At 49.3% G+C, this 16,391-nt stretch overlaps 1 protein-coding gene across 1 annotated transcript in view; it reads left to right on the forward strand.

Moving 5' to 3' along the window:
• DEPDC4 (DEP domain containing 4) overlaps nucleotides 1-16,391 on the forward strand; it is a 29,254-nt gene that overhangs the window by 5,902 nt on the left and 6,961 nt on the right. The window contains exons 2-6 of the mRNA XM_075600694.1: nucleotides 7,237-7,627; nucleotides 9,561-9,709; nucleotides 10,476-10,656; nucleotides 13,312-13,538; nucleotides 14,944-15,086. Coding sequence (XP_075456809.1) covers nucleotides 7,237-7,627; nucleotides 9,561-9,709; nucleotides 10,476-10,656; nucleotides 13,312-13,538; nucleotides 14,944-15,086 — 1,091 coding nt within the window. The remainder of the gene's footprint in view (nucleotides 1-7,236; nucleotides 7,628-9,560; nucleotides 9,710-10,475; nucleotides 10,657-13,311; nucleotides 13,539-14,943; nucleotides 15,087-16,391) is intronic.

Here is a 16,391-nt window from a genome sequence, read left to right on the forward strand (position 1 = left end):
CCCCTTCACATCTCCCCTCACATCTCCCCAGACCCCCCCTCACATCTCCCCCAGCCCCCCCCTCACATCTCCCCAGACCCCCCTCACATCTCCCCCAGCCCCCCCTTCACATCTCCCCCAGCCCCCCCTCACATCTCCCCCAGCCCCCCCTCACATCTCCCCCAGACCCCCCCTCACATCTCCCCCAGACCCCCCCTCACATCTCCCCCAGCCCCCCCCCTCACATTTCCCCCAGCCCCCCCTTCACATCTCCCCCAGCCCCCCTTCACATCTCCCCCAGCCCCCCTTCACATCTCCCCCAGCCCCCCTTCACATCTCCCCCAGCCCCCCTTCACATCTCCCCCAGCCCCCCCTTCACATCTCCCCCAGCCCCCCTTCACATCTCCCCAGCCCCCCTTCACATCTCCCCCAGCCCCCCATCACATCTCCCCCAGCCCCCCCCTCACATCTCCCCCAGACCCCCCTCACATCTCCCCCAGACCCCCCCTCACATCTCCCCCAGCCCCCCCCTCACATCTCCCCCAGCCCCCCTTCACATCTCCCCCAGCCCCCCTTCACATCTCCCCCAGCCCCCCTTCACATCTCCCCCAGACCCCCCCTCACATCTCCCCCAGACCCCCCTCACATCTCCCCCAGACCCCCCCCCTCACATCTCCCCCAGACCCCCCCTCACATCTCCCCCAGACCCCCCCTCACATCTCCCCCAGACCCCCCCTCACATCTCCCCCAGACCCCCTTCACATCTCCCCCAGCCCCCCCCTCACATCTCCCCCAGCCCCCCTTCACATCTCCCCCAGCCCCCCTTCACATCTCCCCCAGCCCCCCTTCACATCTCCCCCAGCCCCCCTTCACATCTCCCCCAGCCCCCCTTCACATCTCCCCCAGCCCCCCTTTACATCTCCCCCAGCCCCCCTTCACATCTCCCCCAGCCCCCCTTCACATCTCCCCCAGCCCCCCTTCACATCTCCCCCAGCCCCCCTTCACATCTCCCCCAGCCCCCCCCTCACATCTCCCCCAGACCCCCTCACATCTCCCCCAGACCCCCCCTCACATCTCCCCCAGACCCCCCCCTCACATCTCCCCCAGACCCCCCCCTCACATCTCCCCCAGACCCCCCCTCACATCTCCCCCAGACCCCCCCTCACATCTCCCCCAGACCCCCCTCACATCTCCCCCAGACCCCCCCTCACATCTCCCCCAGACTCCCCCTCACATCTTCCCCAGACCCCCCCTCACATCTCCCCAGACCCCCCCTCACATCTCCCCCAGACCCCCCCCTCACATCTCCCCCAGACCCCCCCCCCTCACATCTCCCCCAGACCCCCCCTCACATCTCCCCCAGACCCCCCCCTCACATCTCCCCCAGACCCCCCCCCTCACATCTCCCCCAGACCCCCCCCTCACATCTCCCCCAGACCCCCCCTCACATCTCCCCCAGACCCCCCCCTCACATCTCCCCCAGACCCCCCCTCACATCTCCCCCAGACCCCCCCCTCACATCTCCCCCAGACCCCCCCCTCACATCTCCCCCAGACCCCCCCTCACATCTCCCCCAGACCCCCCCTCACATCTCCCCCAGACCCCCCCCTCACATCTCCCCCAGACCCCCCCCTCACATCTCCCCCAGACCCCCCCCTCACATCTCCCCCAGACCCCCCCCTCACATCTCCCCCAGACCCCCCCCTCACATCTCCCCCAGACCCCCCCCTCACATCTCCCCCAGACCCCCCCCTCACATCTCCCCCAGACCCCCCCCTCACATCTCCCCCAGACCCCCCCTCACATCTCCCCCAGACCCCCCCTCACATCTCCCCCAGACCCCCCCTCACATCTCTCCCAGACCCCCCTCGCCTCTCTTCCAGCCCCCCCTCGCCTCTCTTCCAGTCCCCCCTCGCCTCTCTTCCAGCCCCCCCTCGCCTCTCTTCCAGCCCCCCCTCGCCTCTCTTCCAGCCCCCCCTCGCCTCTCTTCCAGCCCCCCCTCGCCTCTCTTCCAGCCCCCCCTCGCCTCTCTTCCAGCCCCCCCTCGCCTCTCTTCCAGCCCCCCCTCGTCTCTCTTCCAGCCCCCCCTCGTCTCTCTTCCAGCCCCCCCTCGCCTCTCTTCCAGCCCCCCCTCGCCTCTCTTCCAGCCCCCCCTCGCCTCTCTTCCAGCCCCCCCTCGCCTCTCTTCCAGCCCCCCCTCGCCTCTCTTCCAGCCCCCCCTCGCCTCTCTTCCAGCCCCCCCTCGCCTCTCTTCCAGCCCCCCCTCGCCTCTCTTCCAGCCCCCCCTCGCCTCTCTTCCAGCCCCCCCTCGCCTCTCTTCCAGCCCCCCCTCGCCTCTCTTCCAGCCCCCCCTCGCCTCTCTTCCAGCCCCCCCTCGCCTCTCTTCCAGCCCCCCCTCGCCTCTCTCCCTGCCCCCCCTCGCCTCTCTTCCAGACCCCCCTCGCCTCTCTTCCAGACCCCCCTCGCCTCTCTTCCAGACCCCCCTCGCCTCTCTTCCAGACCCCCCTCGCCTCTCTTCCAGACCCCCCTCGCCTCTCTTCCAGACCCCCCTCGCCTCTCTTCCAGACCCCCCTCGCCTCTCTTCCAGACCCCCCTCGCCTCTCTTCCAGACCAACCCCCTCGCCTCTCTCCCTGACCCCCCCCCTCGCCTCTCTCCCTGACCCCCCCCTCGCCTCTCTCCCTGACCCCCCCCTCGCCTCTCTCCCTGACCCCCCCCCTCGCCTCTCTCCCTGACCCCCCCCCTCGCCACTCTCCCTGCCCCCCCCCCTCGCCTCTCTCCCTGACCCCCCCCCTCGCCACTCTCCCTGCCCCCCCCCTCGCCTCTCTCCCTGACCCCCCCCCTCGCCTCTCTCCCTGACCCCTCCCCTCGCCTCTCTCCCTGACCCCCCCCCTCGCCTCTCTCCCTGACCCCCCCCTCGCCTCTCTCCCTGACCCCCCCTCGCCTCTCTCCCTGACCCCCCCTCGCCTCTCTCCCTGACCCCCCCTCGCCTCTCTCCCTGACCCCCCCTCGCCTCTCTCCCTGACCCCCCCTCGCCTCTCTCCCTGACCCCCCCTCGCCTCTCTCCCTGACCCCCCCTCGCCTCTCTCCCTGACCCCCCCCTCGCCTCTCTCCCTGACCCCCCCCTCGCCTCTCTCCCTGACCCCCCCCCTCGCCTCTCTCCCTGACCCCCCCTCGCCTCTCTCCCTGACCCCCCCCTCGCCTCTCTCCCTGACCCCCCCCCTCGCCTCTCTCCCTGACCCCCCCCTCGCCTCTCTCCCTGACCCCCCCCCTCGCCTCTCTCCCTGACCACCCCCTCGCCTCTCTCCCTGACCCCCCCCCCCTCGCCTCTCTCCCTGACCCCCCCCTCGCCTCTCTCCCTGACCCCCCCCTCGCCTCTCTCCCTGACCCCCCCCCTCGCCTCTCTCCCTGACCCCCCCCCCTCGCCTCTCTCCCTGACCCCCCCCCTCGCCTCTCTCCCTGACCCCCCCCTCGCCTCTCTCCCTGACCCCCCCCTCGCCTCTCTCCCTGACCCCCCCCTCGCCTCTCTCCCTGACCCCCCCCCCTCGCCTCTCTCCCTGACCCCCCCCTCGCCTCTCTCCCTGACCCCCCCCCTCGCCTCTCTCCCTGACCCCCCCCCCTCGCCTCTCTCCCTGACCTCCCCCCCTCGCCTCTCTCCCTGACCCTCGCCTCTCTCCCTGACCCTCGCCTCTCTCCCTGACCCCCCCCCTCGCCTCTCTCCCTGACCCCCCCCCCTCGCCTCTCTCCCTGACCCCCCCCCCCCTCGCCTCTCTCCCTGACCCCCCCCCCTCGCCTCTCTCCTGACCCCCCCCTCGCCTCTCTCCCTGACCCCCCCCTCGCCTCTCTCCCTGACCCCCCCTCGCCTCTCTCCCTGACCCCCCCCTCGCCTCTCTCCTGACCCCCCCCTCGCCTCTCTCCCTGACCCCCCCCTCGCCTCTCTCCCTGACCCCCCCCCTCGCCTCTCTCCCTGACCCCCCCCCCTCGTCTCTCTCCCTGACCCCCCCCCCTCGCCTCTCTCCCTGACCCCCCCCCCCTCGCCTCTCTCCCTGACCCCCCCCCTCGCCTCTCTCCCTGACCCCCCCCTCGCCTCTCTCCCTGACCCCCCCCCCTCGCCTCTCTCCCTGACCCCCCCCCCTCGCCTCTCTCCCTGACCCCCCCCCCTCGCCTCTCTCCCTGACCCCCCCCCCTCGCCTCTCTCCCTGACCCCCCCCCCTCGCCTCTCTCCCTGACCCCCCCCCCCCCCCTCGCCTCTCTCCCTGACCCCCCCCCCCCCCTCGCCTCTCTCCCTGACCCCCCCCCCCCCTCGCCTCTCTCCCTGACCCCCCCCCCCCCCTCGCCTCTCTCCCTGACCCCCCCCCCCCCCTCGCCTCTCTCCCTGACCCCCCCCCCTCGCCTCTCTCCCTGACCCCCCCCCCCTCGCCTCTCTCCCTGACCCTGCTGCACTCTTTTTCTCTGGTCTTCGGCCCTACCGCATGCTCCTGCCACCTTCTCCTGATTGGCTGCATTACACAGCAGCAGCCAATCAGGATGCAGCAAGCTGCCCAGCCCCTTAGCAGAAGCTCTGCTCTCTCCCTTCTCGCACCGGTTCTGCGAACTGTGGAAAATTTAGGTACAGGTTCGCACGAACCGATGCGAACCGGCTGAATCCCACTGCTGGGTATAACCAGTCTTCATTAAATACTCTTCGGCTAAGGTTGAAAGGGCGCATAACCAGGTCCTCGGCTTTTCTCTTAAAGTAGCTCAATGTTGTAAGCCTAACGCCACCCTTCGGTCGTTTCCATGTCGGACCAGGTTCAGCCATTAGGGTTATTTTTGCTATTTTATGTGTCGGCATCCGCAATGTGTGGCCTAACCAACGCCACCGTCTATGTTCTATAATGGGTAACACATTTTTGGAAACGTCGCATTTTCGTCGAATGTCAGCATTGGACGTCCTATCAGTATATTTGGGTTTTTTTTAGTCGGCGCAGGCACCGATTTTGGAATAAGTCCAGTTTAAGTTGGTGTCTCACCTTTACCGGCCAGGTTTCACAACCGTATAATAAAGTCGGTAGAATAACAGCTTTGTAAATGCGGACTTTTGTCTTTAAGCGTCTAGCTTTACTGGCCCAAAGTTTATTAAGTGAGCCCCACGCAGTTGTAGCTTTTTGATTGTAGCGTTTATTTGTGATGAGATGTCTCCATTTCCGGTAACATTGCTTCCAAGGTAGTTAAAGTGGTCTACCGTTTCGATGGGCTCATTTTGAATGTGGATCATTGGGTCAACTAGGTGGTTGCAGCACATTAAAAGTTTGGATTTACTACTGCTCAAAACTAGGCCTAGTTTAGGGGCCTCGTTTGTCACTCGGTCCACCATGCCCTGTAACGAGTCCAATGCGTCTGCGATCGGAGCAATGTCGTCAGCAAATGTTAAATCAGTCAGTACAAAGTTATTTGGATAAATGATCACACCTCCCGACTGATTATCCAATGCTATTGTCAGGACAGCATCGATTCCAATGTTGAATAAAGTTGGTGACAAAATGCCCCCTTGCCTAATTTCGGAATTTATTGTAAATTTGCGACTTGCCTCGTTAGAACCGAGGTTGGGGGAGAGGGAGAAAGAATAATTGATGCTAATATAGAGCCTTTCATTATCAATCGACAACCCTGCCTTCACGTGGCGCCCCCTCGTTTCTACCCTTGGGTCTAGCGTCCTCTTGGGTCCAACTAACTAACTTCCATGGATCGTTTCCAAAGCGATCAGCCTCTCCTAAGGCTAATCAATATTGGTTGTCACCGTAGTAGATGAAGTTGAAAAAAGACATTTGTCCATCAAGTTCAACCTCCTAGAAGCTTTTACATCTGAATGTATTTGTCAGTAATGTTTTGACTAGATTTAAACTAGTTGATAAATTATAAAACATAATAAAAAATAATCATACCATTATTAGCATTAGGAAATAATCCTTAAAGGTTTGTGAATTGCCATTGTGGATCACAACAGGTAGTCGTAATTGGGAGGAGAGGGCACTGTTAATCTTGTTTGCACCTCAGCCATAAAATAATCACATTTATGGATGACCCAGAATGTCAAATAACCAATAAGAAAGGCGACCCAGGACAGGAAAATGAAAAGGCAAACATGAATATTACCCCAAACTTCAGGTTCTAATGTTTTCAAATACAGACAGGAAAACGTTCATAAATAATGGAAACATATTGGATTAATCTCCTGGTTTTTACTTCTTAAAAACATATCAACTACCTTTAAAGATATAGTTCCACAAATGACCAAATGAAACTAATCACCACTCTTTTTTTCTGTGTATTAAAGAGGAAATCTAAGCAGGTGTTTTTTTTTTTGTTTGTTTAACATAGGATTGAAGCATGGGGTCTCCGTAGCTGAACCCACTAACCCTCAGATACAGATCTCTGTAAGCGGTGCCGTTACCTGGCTCTGCTCGGCTAGCATGGGTCATGTAATGGAGTTTCAAGATGCACGCACCCTGTGGGCCAACAGGAAGCCGTGATGTCATCTGATGTGGCTTCCTGTTGGCCCACGTGACACGGGAGCTTTAAACTTTTAAACCCCAGATTGCTGAGCAGGAGACGCAGCCCCCACCCCATATGGAGGTCTGAATCTCTGGAAGCAGGTGGAGCTGAAATGAATGGGGTTCTGCTCCAAAGACCCCCTGCTTCAATTATATATATTTTTTTTAAATCCCCCCCAAAAAATCACCTGTTGGCTTGCTCCTTTAATGGATGTATTAAGTACTAATAGAATATTGTACAGACGGGTACTGTGAGATATACACTTGCCTGGTCTTATGTTCAGTCCGTATTACTTGCAGTACGTGGGGTCAGTTTCAGTAATGTTTAGCCACAGAAGCGCCTGAGACTTCTCATTAAAGTCAGTACTTTTCCCTTTAAAATGTACAATTGTTTTTTTAAACGGCAACCCTTAACCTTAAATATAATTTATTTGAGGTACCTGATAGAATCATATATAAAATCATATTTCTCCTGAAGTTCATTTGCTTAAGTTTGTCCGTTCTGGTTACAGGCATACTGTAGTATGATTGTTTTTTTTAGTCTACGTATACCAAGTAGACATGATGGAGGTGGTCCTTGCTGTGAAGTCGTGCTTGGAACTGTATTCTCTCCATTTCCTGCCAGTCTTGGAATACTTACATTTGTAAACGGAGCATAGTTGCCGCAATGATACACTGACCATGTTTAGAGGTTATTCAATATTCAACCCTTTTGCTTTCTCATAGGTCATACTGGTCCTTTCCAGGCCACCCAGTTATGGAACAGTATCATCCATGCGTTGAAAACGCAGGTGGAAGTAAAAAGCCGGCGGCAGCATCTCCGGACATACGCTAATTGCTTTACAGGTTCTGATGCAGTGGATGTGGTTCTTTGTCATCTTATGCAGAATATGCACTTAAGCAGCCAAGATATTTCCCGGACTAAAGGAGTCCATCTGTGCCAGGCACTCATGGATCACAACGTTTTTGGGCCTGTTGGAGCAAAGCTCTTTAAGACTGAAACAGAACTTGCGTTTGAGGACAGCAGTAATATTTATTATAGGTTTCTGGAGTCCAAGGAGGCAATCTGTTTCTCACCAGGAGAGAAACTCAGCGGGAAAGTGAAGAGACTGTCCAGGTTTGTTGTTTCTTATTCTAGGAAACCTATTTTACGGTAGATAAGGCATTAATTGGTTCAGTTATGGGTGGAAGGGACAGTTCCATATTTACCAAGCGGTGCAAGTGCATGGGATATAAGGTCTCAATCGGTACCAGAGTGTGTTTGATGGCATAGCACCGCTTTGTAAATATAGTCGATTATGTCTAATGAGCTTGCCGACGCATTCAATGTTGCATTCGGCTATCTTAATTTGAAGAATGGCCACAGTCTGATTTCCATTCCCTAAGGCTGCGTCCATACAGCCTTCGTCTGCGCAGAGGCATGCGCATGCGTGATGTCACCCGTGTGAAGCAGGTGCGTTTTCAGGACATGGTAGACGCGCCGTCGGGGACGGGTGTGTGACATCACAGAGCTGGTTGGCCCTCATTGGGCGAACCGCTCGTATGACTTGCCTCAGCAACGCGTGCTCCCTCCTGCTATCGCACGTGTGCGCCCGCACGGTCTGTGTGTGCGATCAATACCTTAAGGCAATGTGATTGTGCCGCGTACGGACGCCTCTGCGCAGTCTTCGGCAGCATGGACGCCGCCTAAGTCTTCTGATAGGCAATCACCCAAGTTATTGAGCTTTAGATTCTGGTAACCAACTGTTGAAGTGTTATTGAAAAGTAAAGATGCTGTGTATGATTGCAGAAGAACTTGTTTTTTTAAACTTGATTTTTATTTGCATCCAAAATAAACAGTTTTACATACATGTAATGCAATAAAAAATGTAGCTGGGGTGAGTACAGAAATCAAGAAAAAGGGGAAAGGAGATTATACAAAACATCAGAGGATAGATCAACTATGCAAGTGAAATATCTCAGCTAGGTTTTTGTTTTTATTCATTCACAAGGGGTTTCTTTGTTGCCCATTCTTGAGCCCTATTGGGCAGAAATTTCAATTACTAGACCTTTTGGGTGCTTGTCTTATCAAGTAGGCGTACATGCCCAGCGCAATCTGATCCACCTTTCCTGTCACCACTCAACACTCTGCACCCCTAGAGCTCGGGTGTCGGTGGTTCTTGCCCAGGCTCCCCGATATTACTCAGCCACAACTCCCATACCGGTCTGAATTTATGCATATTATCATTAAGGTCTGCTGTGATTTTTATTTTTTATTTTCGTAGTGCAGAATTAGCCAAATCCTGTAGATTATTTTATTTATACTTGGACCTTTCCGGGAGGCTGCTACAGCACACTTAAGAACTTTTTTGTTTTTTTTTTTAAGCAGAAACAAGGGTGGAGTTCAAAGTCCATTTTAAAAGTGTATGCAATACTTTTGCTCTAAGAACAGAAAGGAATTTAGCAGCTCTCAAGAAAGCATACCAGTTTAGTTGTCATTGTCTATGTATTGAACTATACGTCGCTAAGTGGTGCTGCATCTTTAGCAAATGGAGTGAAAGTGTAAATATGAAACGTTGGGGTATTCCAGAATGAATTCTGATCTGTGAGCTGCCCTCCTACTTTGGCCACCCTCTCCTTACCCTGCTGCCGCTCTTCCCCCCCCCCCCCCCCCCCAGCTAAGAGGAATTCTGACGTTCCACGTTTCCCTCTTGTGCTTCCTCTCTGTCACTACATGATCTGTGAAAGTGACACTTTTTCCATTTTTGAGTTGTATATTTACTTCACTATTTTCTTACGTCATCTTTGCATGTTCACCTAATAATTTCTTTAACTTTTGTCAGTCTAGCGCATAACATTCCATGATTTGTCATTTTTGCTATGAAATTAGCTGTAGCTTTCTAGCAGCTGTGTTGTCGTAACCATCTGTGTCTATCCCACAATTCAAAGAGCCAGTGAACCTGTATCGCAACCTCTGCTGTGTCAGGCAAGAGAGTCAATTTAACATGGCCACGTTTTGGGCTGTACTGCTACACAGACCTCTGTCAACCAGTTGTTCTCTTTATAAACAGATCTGGATATGCTTCAACTATATGCAATCCATCAGCTCTGGACACCGCAGATGAGAAGCTAAAGCAACTGCTGCATGGTATCTGTCAGCATCCCAATGCACATCTGAACATTGTGCTCACTAAACCAAGCAGCATTGTTTCACAAAAAGGTAAACTAGGAGATATCTGTGTGAAGCGCTATAACAAAAATTATGTTGGTGCATGGCAAAAATATAACAGACAAATCCGTAGGTAATGAATGAGCGTACCAGGGATAGATAATGCAACAAGTTGCCAACATATAGTGCACAAAGTGGTCTAAAGAGATAATCTTTTAACATGATTTATTCTTTGGAGATGCCTTAGTCAGTCTTTTATAAGGCGTCTGTGTTTTATTCTATTTTTTTAACTGTATGTTACACTGTAATGAAGGCCCCTTTTTAGCTGTAAGAAATACACAATTTAATTTGTGTTAAGAGATTTTATTTCTTCATGGAGTTCTCAGATTCCTTTTATATAAACCCTCCCTAAAAAACAGTGTTCATTACATTTGAATAATTAACATGCTATTGTTTAATAGCTAGTATGTCCTTTTATTAAAGCTGTAAAAGTAAGTATCTTATAAACAACTCCCTGTATTTAAAATGGACGAATGGAGAACTCGTCCAGTATCTAGGAACATGCAAAAAGGCACGTACTAAAGTGACTGTCAACAAAAAAACGAGATGCACGGTACAACAATAACTGTAAAACAATAAGGTGTAAACATTTTATTTATTGAAATTCTTGTCTTGGCAAATTCGTTACCCATAACTTTGATAATTGCTTTGCCGACTGTTCTACGAGCTTAAGTAACACATGGTGATCAATAATTGTAGGGATAGGTTTGGTAAACACCACATGTACATTTGATGTTCTTTTTATTTTTATTTGAAGATATCGAAAATGTATGGAAACAGCAGATTATGTTACGGCTTCTCCAGTTAATCCACGTTCCTGTGCTGGAGGACGTTTTGGCGTCTCCATTGAAAACCGATCACAAGAACTATTTCTGTGATCTTATTGTCTCCAACACATTCCTGGACAGAGAGATCCTTCAGACTCTGCATTTGCCTAAGTAAGTAACAGTGCGTCTATTTTCAGCCAATCTTTTACTGGAATATAGAAACAGTTAGCACATTACTATTGGTAATTTATATAAGGTAAATTAGAACTGGGATATCATGTAGCCCTAACAAGTATTTTGTATTTCACATCAAACTTATTACCTTTGGGTGTAGTAAGCTAGGGATTTTTTTTATTATTTATTATAATTCAAATCATGTGACGTGATTACGGGGCTGTGAACGGAAGAGGAGGGTCCTCAATTTAGATCGCATTTGGACTGATCATAAGGACCTTGGCACCAACCCTAAGGAAGTATAATGTACGTCCATAGGGTACTCCCGTTTAAATGAGAAATATTTGTTCCAAAACACCAGGGTTTTTTTGTAATGTACATAGTATTAAAATTCTCTCCAAGTCCCCATGTTAGCCAGTACTTAAAGGGTTAACTTAAGGCTGTGTTGCGGTAGAGCAAAAAAGGCTTCGGGTTTTAAATCTCTGGAGGCTTTCGGGAGCAGAGCTTACTGAGATGTTAGGGTTGGATCTGTTGCAGCAGGAACAAAGGACAGTTGCATTATTCATACCTATGGTTTACTACAGGAATAGTTTATAGTTCAGTGATTATGGCCTTAAAGGAAATAGAGAATTGTTTTGACTGATATTTCCCCTGTGGTAGCCAGCACTTAAATGGTTAGCACTCTTACTTCTGTGTTGAGGTAGAGCTATGAAAGAGACTTCAGGTATCCCAGTATACGGCTTCCTTTGTGACAAGGTTCTAATTATATTTCGACACAGTAGAAGTTATTCCCTGGGCAAGATTACATTTTTTCTTTACAACAATTGCTATCAGAATAGATGGCAAGGTCCCAAAATGGGGACTAAACAATCAAACTTCTCTCCCAGAGTGAGAAACTTGCTACGTTGATGTCTTGATCTCGTATGCCAGCTCTGCTGGTTGGGAGTCCTACAGCAGGGTCTCCATGCCAAATGGTCTTGCAGGACATAAAGGGCTATTTTCCAAGGGATAATGCATTTCTCAGATCAGCCAACCATGAAGAATCCTGTCTAAATTCAACAGAATTGTCCTACATCAACAGGCGGGGGGATGTTTGTGAATTTCAAGCTCTTATGTTGTATTTCAATATTCATGCAGATAAAATTGGGATGAAAACAATTCCTCAATTTAGATCCAAAGTGGTGTCCAGTTTTCATTTAAATCATGTGATCATTATATATTATAATTTTGTCCTCAGCCAGCAAATGACGCAGATAAATGATTGCACAATTTGGTCGACTATTCATTATATTTTCACACCAGAAGAAAGGCCAAATAATGCCAAAAGATAAGATTGCAAGATGGATCAAACATTGTATTCACCTTGTATATCAAGAAGCAGGGGAGGACGGGCCCTTAGATGTTAAACCCATTCGACAAGGGCCAAAGCGGCATTATGGGAATAATTGGCCCAAGCATCTATGAAAAAAACGTTGTGTGTGCCGAGCACGTGCATTTTAAGTGAAACTTCTTCGTCTTTTGTCACTGTTTTATCAAAGAAATTGTATTTGTGATGGTAGTTTTTTTAATTAAAAATCAAAACACAATTTCAGTAACAAAACGCAAAGAAGTTTGATTTAGACCGTACGTGCTCAGCACACATCCCGTTTTAGCTATTTGCACTTCTATATTTATAGTAACTGGATTGAGTGTGTGAGCTTTGTTTGAGCTTTGTTTTTAAAAGTTTTTATTTTCCATTCATTTGAAAAAGTTTTCTTCAGGTCAGAGGATCCTGCAGCACAATGTATAGTAACGTGTGTCAGTGTGTCAGGTAGGGGGAGAGGACTTCACACACGCTGTCCCAGCAGTGCAGTCTGGACGAGCCGGTGGTGAGTCTGCGAGAGGGGGGAGCGGGTGTCTCCCACGTGTGGCGGTTTGTGGGGGGAGGCATCTCCCGTAAGCCCTCCCAGTGGCACAGTGCAGTCAGGAGGAGCCGGTGATGATGTACCTGCGGGGGATGAGGCCGGAGTCTGGTTGGTCACAGAGATGCTGTGAGGAGGGGAGATGGGTGATGGCGATTTACTCCCAGGAAAATTTTCATTTGGTAGGTGCCAGCATAGAAGTTTCACTTAAAAAAAGATTTGCAGAATAGAAACCTATACCTCTATTTTTTATAAAAACACTGCCTCTGAATTTGTCTGCATCAGCAAATGCCAAGTTTGGTAGAAATGTTTTGTAGCCAGTCGTCTCCTCTTGCCTATCCTAACTGTATTGGTATGTTCCTTTAAGTACTGCCTACCACGGGGACATAGAGGAAATAGGAACATTTTCGCACAATATTTCCTTTTCCTCTAGTTGTACATGGTAACCACAAGTTCCTCCTCAACCTCCTACCAAAAGTAGGTTTGTTTTTTGCCCCTGAGTCATGCTCTCCAAATCAGCAAAAATATTCCCTTTTTCACAGCAATAACAAGTTACTAAAGTCAAATAGATTAGTAAACACACACACCCAAATATATATAGTAAAAAAAAAATTTTACATTATGTAGAAGTGACTTTGTGTAGTAATAATGGTTATAAAGCATATTTTTCCGTGCGTTCACTTGATTGTTAAATAATAGAGCTTGGAATTTGTGGTCCTCTAGCAGGTTAACTGTACGCTTTCTTTTGTAGGCTGGACAGATGGCTTGCCACAGCTGTTGAATGTTTAGAGTATTTTCCAGATCAACAGATTGTGATGCTAAGTCAGCAATTGCCCCAGAGTAACACCCATGGCGAAGAAGTGGACTTGTACAAAAAAATGCTATTTGACGTAATTGCAAAATATTACAATCAAGAGCGAGACTCCTTTTTGGACAGTCGACTTCTCAAACTTCTTATAGGCATTATTGAACTCTTGGGTGAGAGCACTTTAATCAAAACTTTCTTATTTATTTATTATTGTGTTTTATCCCAAATATAGTTTATGCTATTTGTATTCAGAATTTGGTTAGATGACAAACTATGTATTGTCACTTAAATGCTTGTTGAATATGTGCCGGTCTTCATAATTCAGCGGAACAATGGATTCTACCATCTCTTTTGCATTCTCTTCCTGACATTATCGTTGTCTTGTTGAGATGCCTGGCTTAGAAATCGTTATTGTTGGTCCATGACACACTTAGTGTTTATATTTTCTTTGCTCGCTGAAAAAAGGGAGGGAAAGCAGGTCTTGCGTTGCGTTCCGGCTTTGCACAGGTTACAGTATTCTGAAGTCATCTTTTTCCATTGCAGAAACTGAATCAGTCAATGGCGCTGTCTTTAACCTGATCAATAATTCCACCTTGCAGTGAGTGAGGCTGCACCCCCAACTCCCGGTCACTGAAACGCCCAAGCAAAAATTCTAGTGACATCCACCCTCATTGACTCACACCCCATTAGTGGCCTTCCTCTCCTACATCTCCATCTCTCACATTCCCCCCTCCAATCCTCTCCCTTCCACATTTATTTCTCTTACACCCCCCTCCCCCCACCTCTCTCTCTCTCACCCCCTTTCTCTCCCCGTCCCCCGTCTGTGCTCTCCCCTGTAAGGAATGTCCGGCAGGCCGCCAGCTCAGTGGCCAATCAGCAGCCTTGCGCTGAGAAACTGACCAATCGGCTGCTTTGCTGGTACAGTAGAAGGATAACAAAAATATCCCAAAATAAAAAATAACACCCAGGTGCACACCCCTAGGGTCTGGCTGCTGTCCAGCTATGGTTCTTTTCTTATGTTTTTTTTCTATTTTCTGTATATGATTCTGCGCTCCCTAAAAACACTACCAAAAGCTATGGTTCTGACAGACACACAGGCTCTTCTTTTATTATCATTATTATTTTCAGTTTGTAGGACTGCTGTAGTATATGTATATTTAAACACTTTCAGGCTATGTCCTAACATGGGTGCAGTCTGCCTTTACGGTGGGAATAACTTCACTAGACAGAGGTGTGGTGTGATATATATCATGTTCAGAACTTCATGTAAACCAAATGTAAAAGATGGAGGGAATGAAACTGCTTTTCACTGGAATTGTTACAACATCAAAATCCCGTACAACATCAGTAATGACTGCAACCAGCTATACCCAGCTAAGATAAGATCTCGTCAGGGAAATAGGCTCTTCATTTGCTGTGTTTTCAGATTGAGTTTGTAATTTTTTTGGTACGGTTCTTGGAAAGGTGGCCTTAAAGCTCTGTGGTGTTTTTGTGATATACTTATTTCATCCTATAAGGCCCATGTATGTGTTGAATCCTAATATGTGCATTACTGTATGTGACTTCTTCTTGCAGAGTGTGGAAAAAGAACCCAAGCTTTAGAAGCTCTACAACTTTATCTAAGATTGCTTGTGTCAAAAGCAAGAGAGGAGCTTCGCAGATTACTGACATTCATGGCAACGGCATCTGAAACGGACAGCTACAAGCTCCAAAAACAGGTATGAGAAAATAATCTGGATCTTCGGGCCGATGCTAGTCCACAGATCCGTAACTAGGAAACACTATGATGGTAATATGCCAGTATATATCACTCTTATTTTGAATTGAAAGCTTCTTTTCACAAAATAAAACTTGCTCAGAAAAAGCAACCTAACCTCAGTCTACTTGAATTACAGGATGTTGTGTAAAGGAAAGTATTACAGTATTAATTTTTTTTAGTGTGTGTGTGTGTGTGTGTGTGTGTGTTTGTTTGTGTGATTGCTCAGTTCGTATTTTGGGGGTAAATAGAAACTTATTAAAAAAAATGTTTAAAAACACCATTTGTAACGAACAACAAAAAATGTGCCTCATTACAAATGCTTCTTTATTAGTTTGTATTATTTTGTGATGTGACTTGTTTGTAATGAGGTTACATTAGAACCCTATCAGTCCATGATTTTGTCATTCAGACTTCTCAATTCCTTTTTTTTTTTTCCTCTTCGTTATTTTCTTAATAAAATCAACTCAGAAAAACAACGATTTGACCGAAAATAAATACAAAAAATCAGAATCCCTATCTATAAATCATCTTTATATAACTTATCACCAACATGTAACTTCTTAAACATGCTACACTCCACTTTGGTCCTAGGTCACACTGTCTCTTTAAAAAGTGTAGATACACAAGGTATAGTGGGGCAAAGGGACTGGGATGTGCCTTCTATCTCTTGGCACCATGGTAAAAGCATCATGTGAATGGGCCAGGGTGCCAGGAGAGAGACTCATAGGCTTTCTCAAAGAAGTGACATTTCGGGCTCCTTTTGAATGTAGGAACGCTGAGGGGCGACTTTGAGTGTAGAGGGGAAACGTCTTGAAGCCATTAGAGAGGGGAGGTTATGAGTAAGAATGAGCCAGGATAGGAAGGGTGTGTAGAAGATGAGGACTTCACATCTCCATGGCACTGTCCTTTCCTATATCGCAAACATGAGAAATAAGGCTGGAGTCTCTTTTATGGGCTGGAGTAGTGACCAGTACAAGATCGTCCAGGAGAAAGTTGCAGTAGTTGAGACATTAAGTGAAAGGTTGGTTGCATCTGGTATGAGAGCGGTGTAGTTTAGCAGCATTGCAGATGTGACTGAAGGAGAAGGAAGAAGCAAACATGACTTGTAGGCCTAATGAATGGAGATGATAGTGATGTCTATAACAGAGAGAAGACGTGGGAGGCTGACACAAGGAAGAAATAAGTAAAAGACAAAGATGGCTATGCAGGTTCTGTACTATTATTGCTAGTATAAAACAATATTGCTGGTAATGTTTAATACACC

Source organism: Ascaphus truei, chromosome 5 (assembly GCF_040206685.1).
Source record: "Ascaphus truei isolate aAscTru1 chromosome 5, aAscTru1.hap1, whole genome shotgun sequence".
NCBI classification, from domain to species: domain Eukaryota; kingdom Metazoa; phylum Chordata; class Amphibia; order Anura; family Ascaphidae; genus Ascaphus; species Ascaphus truei.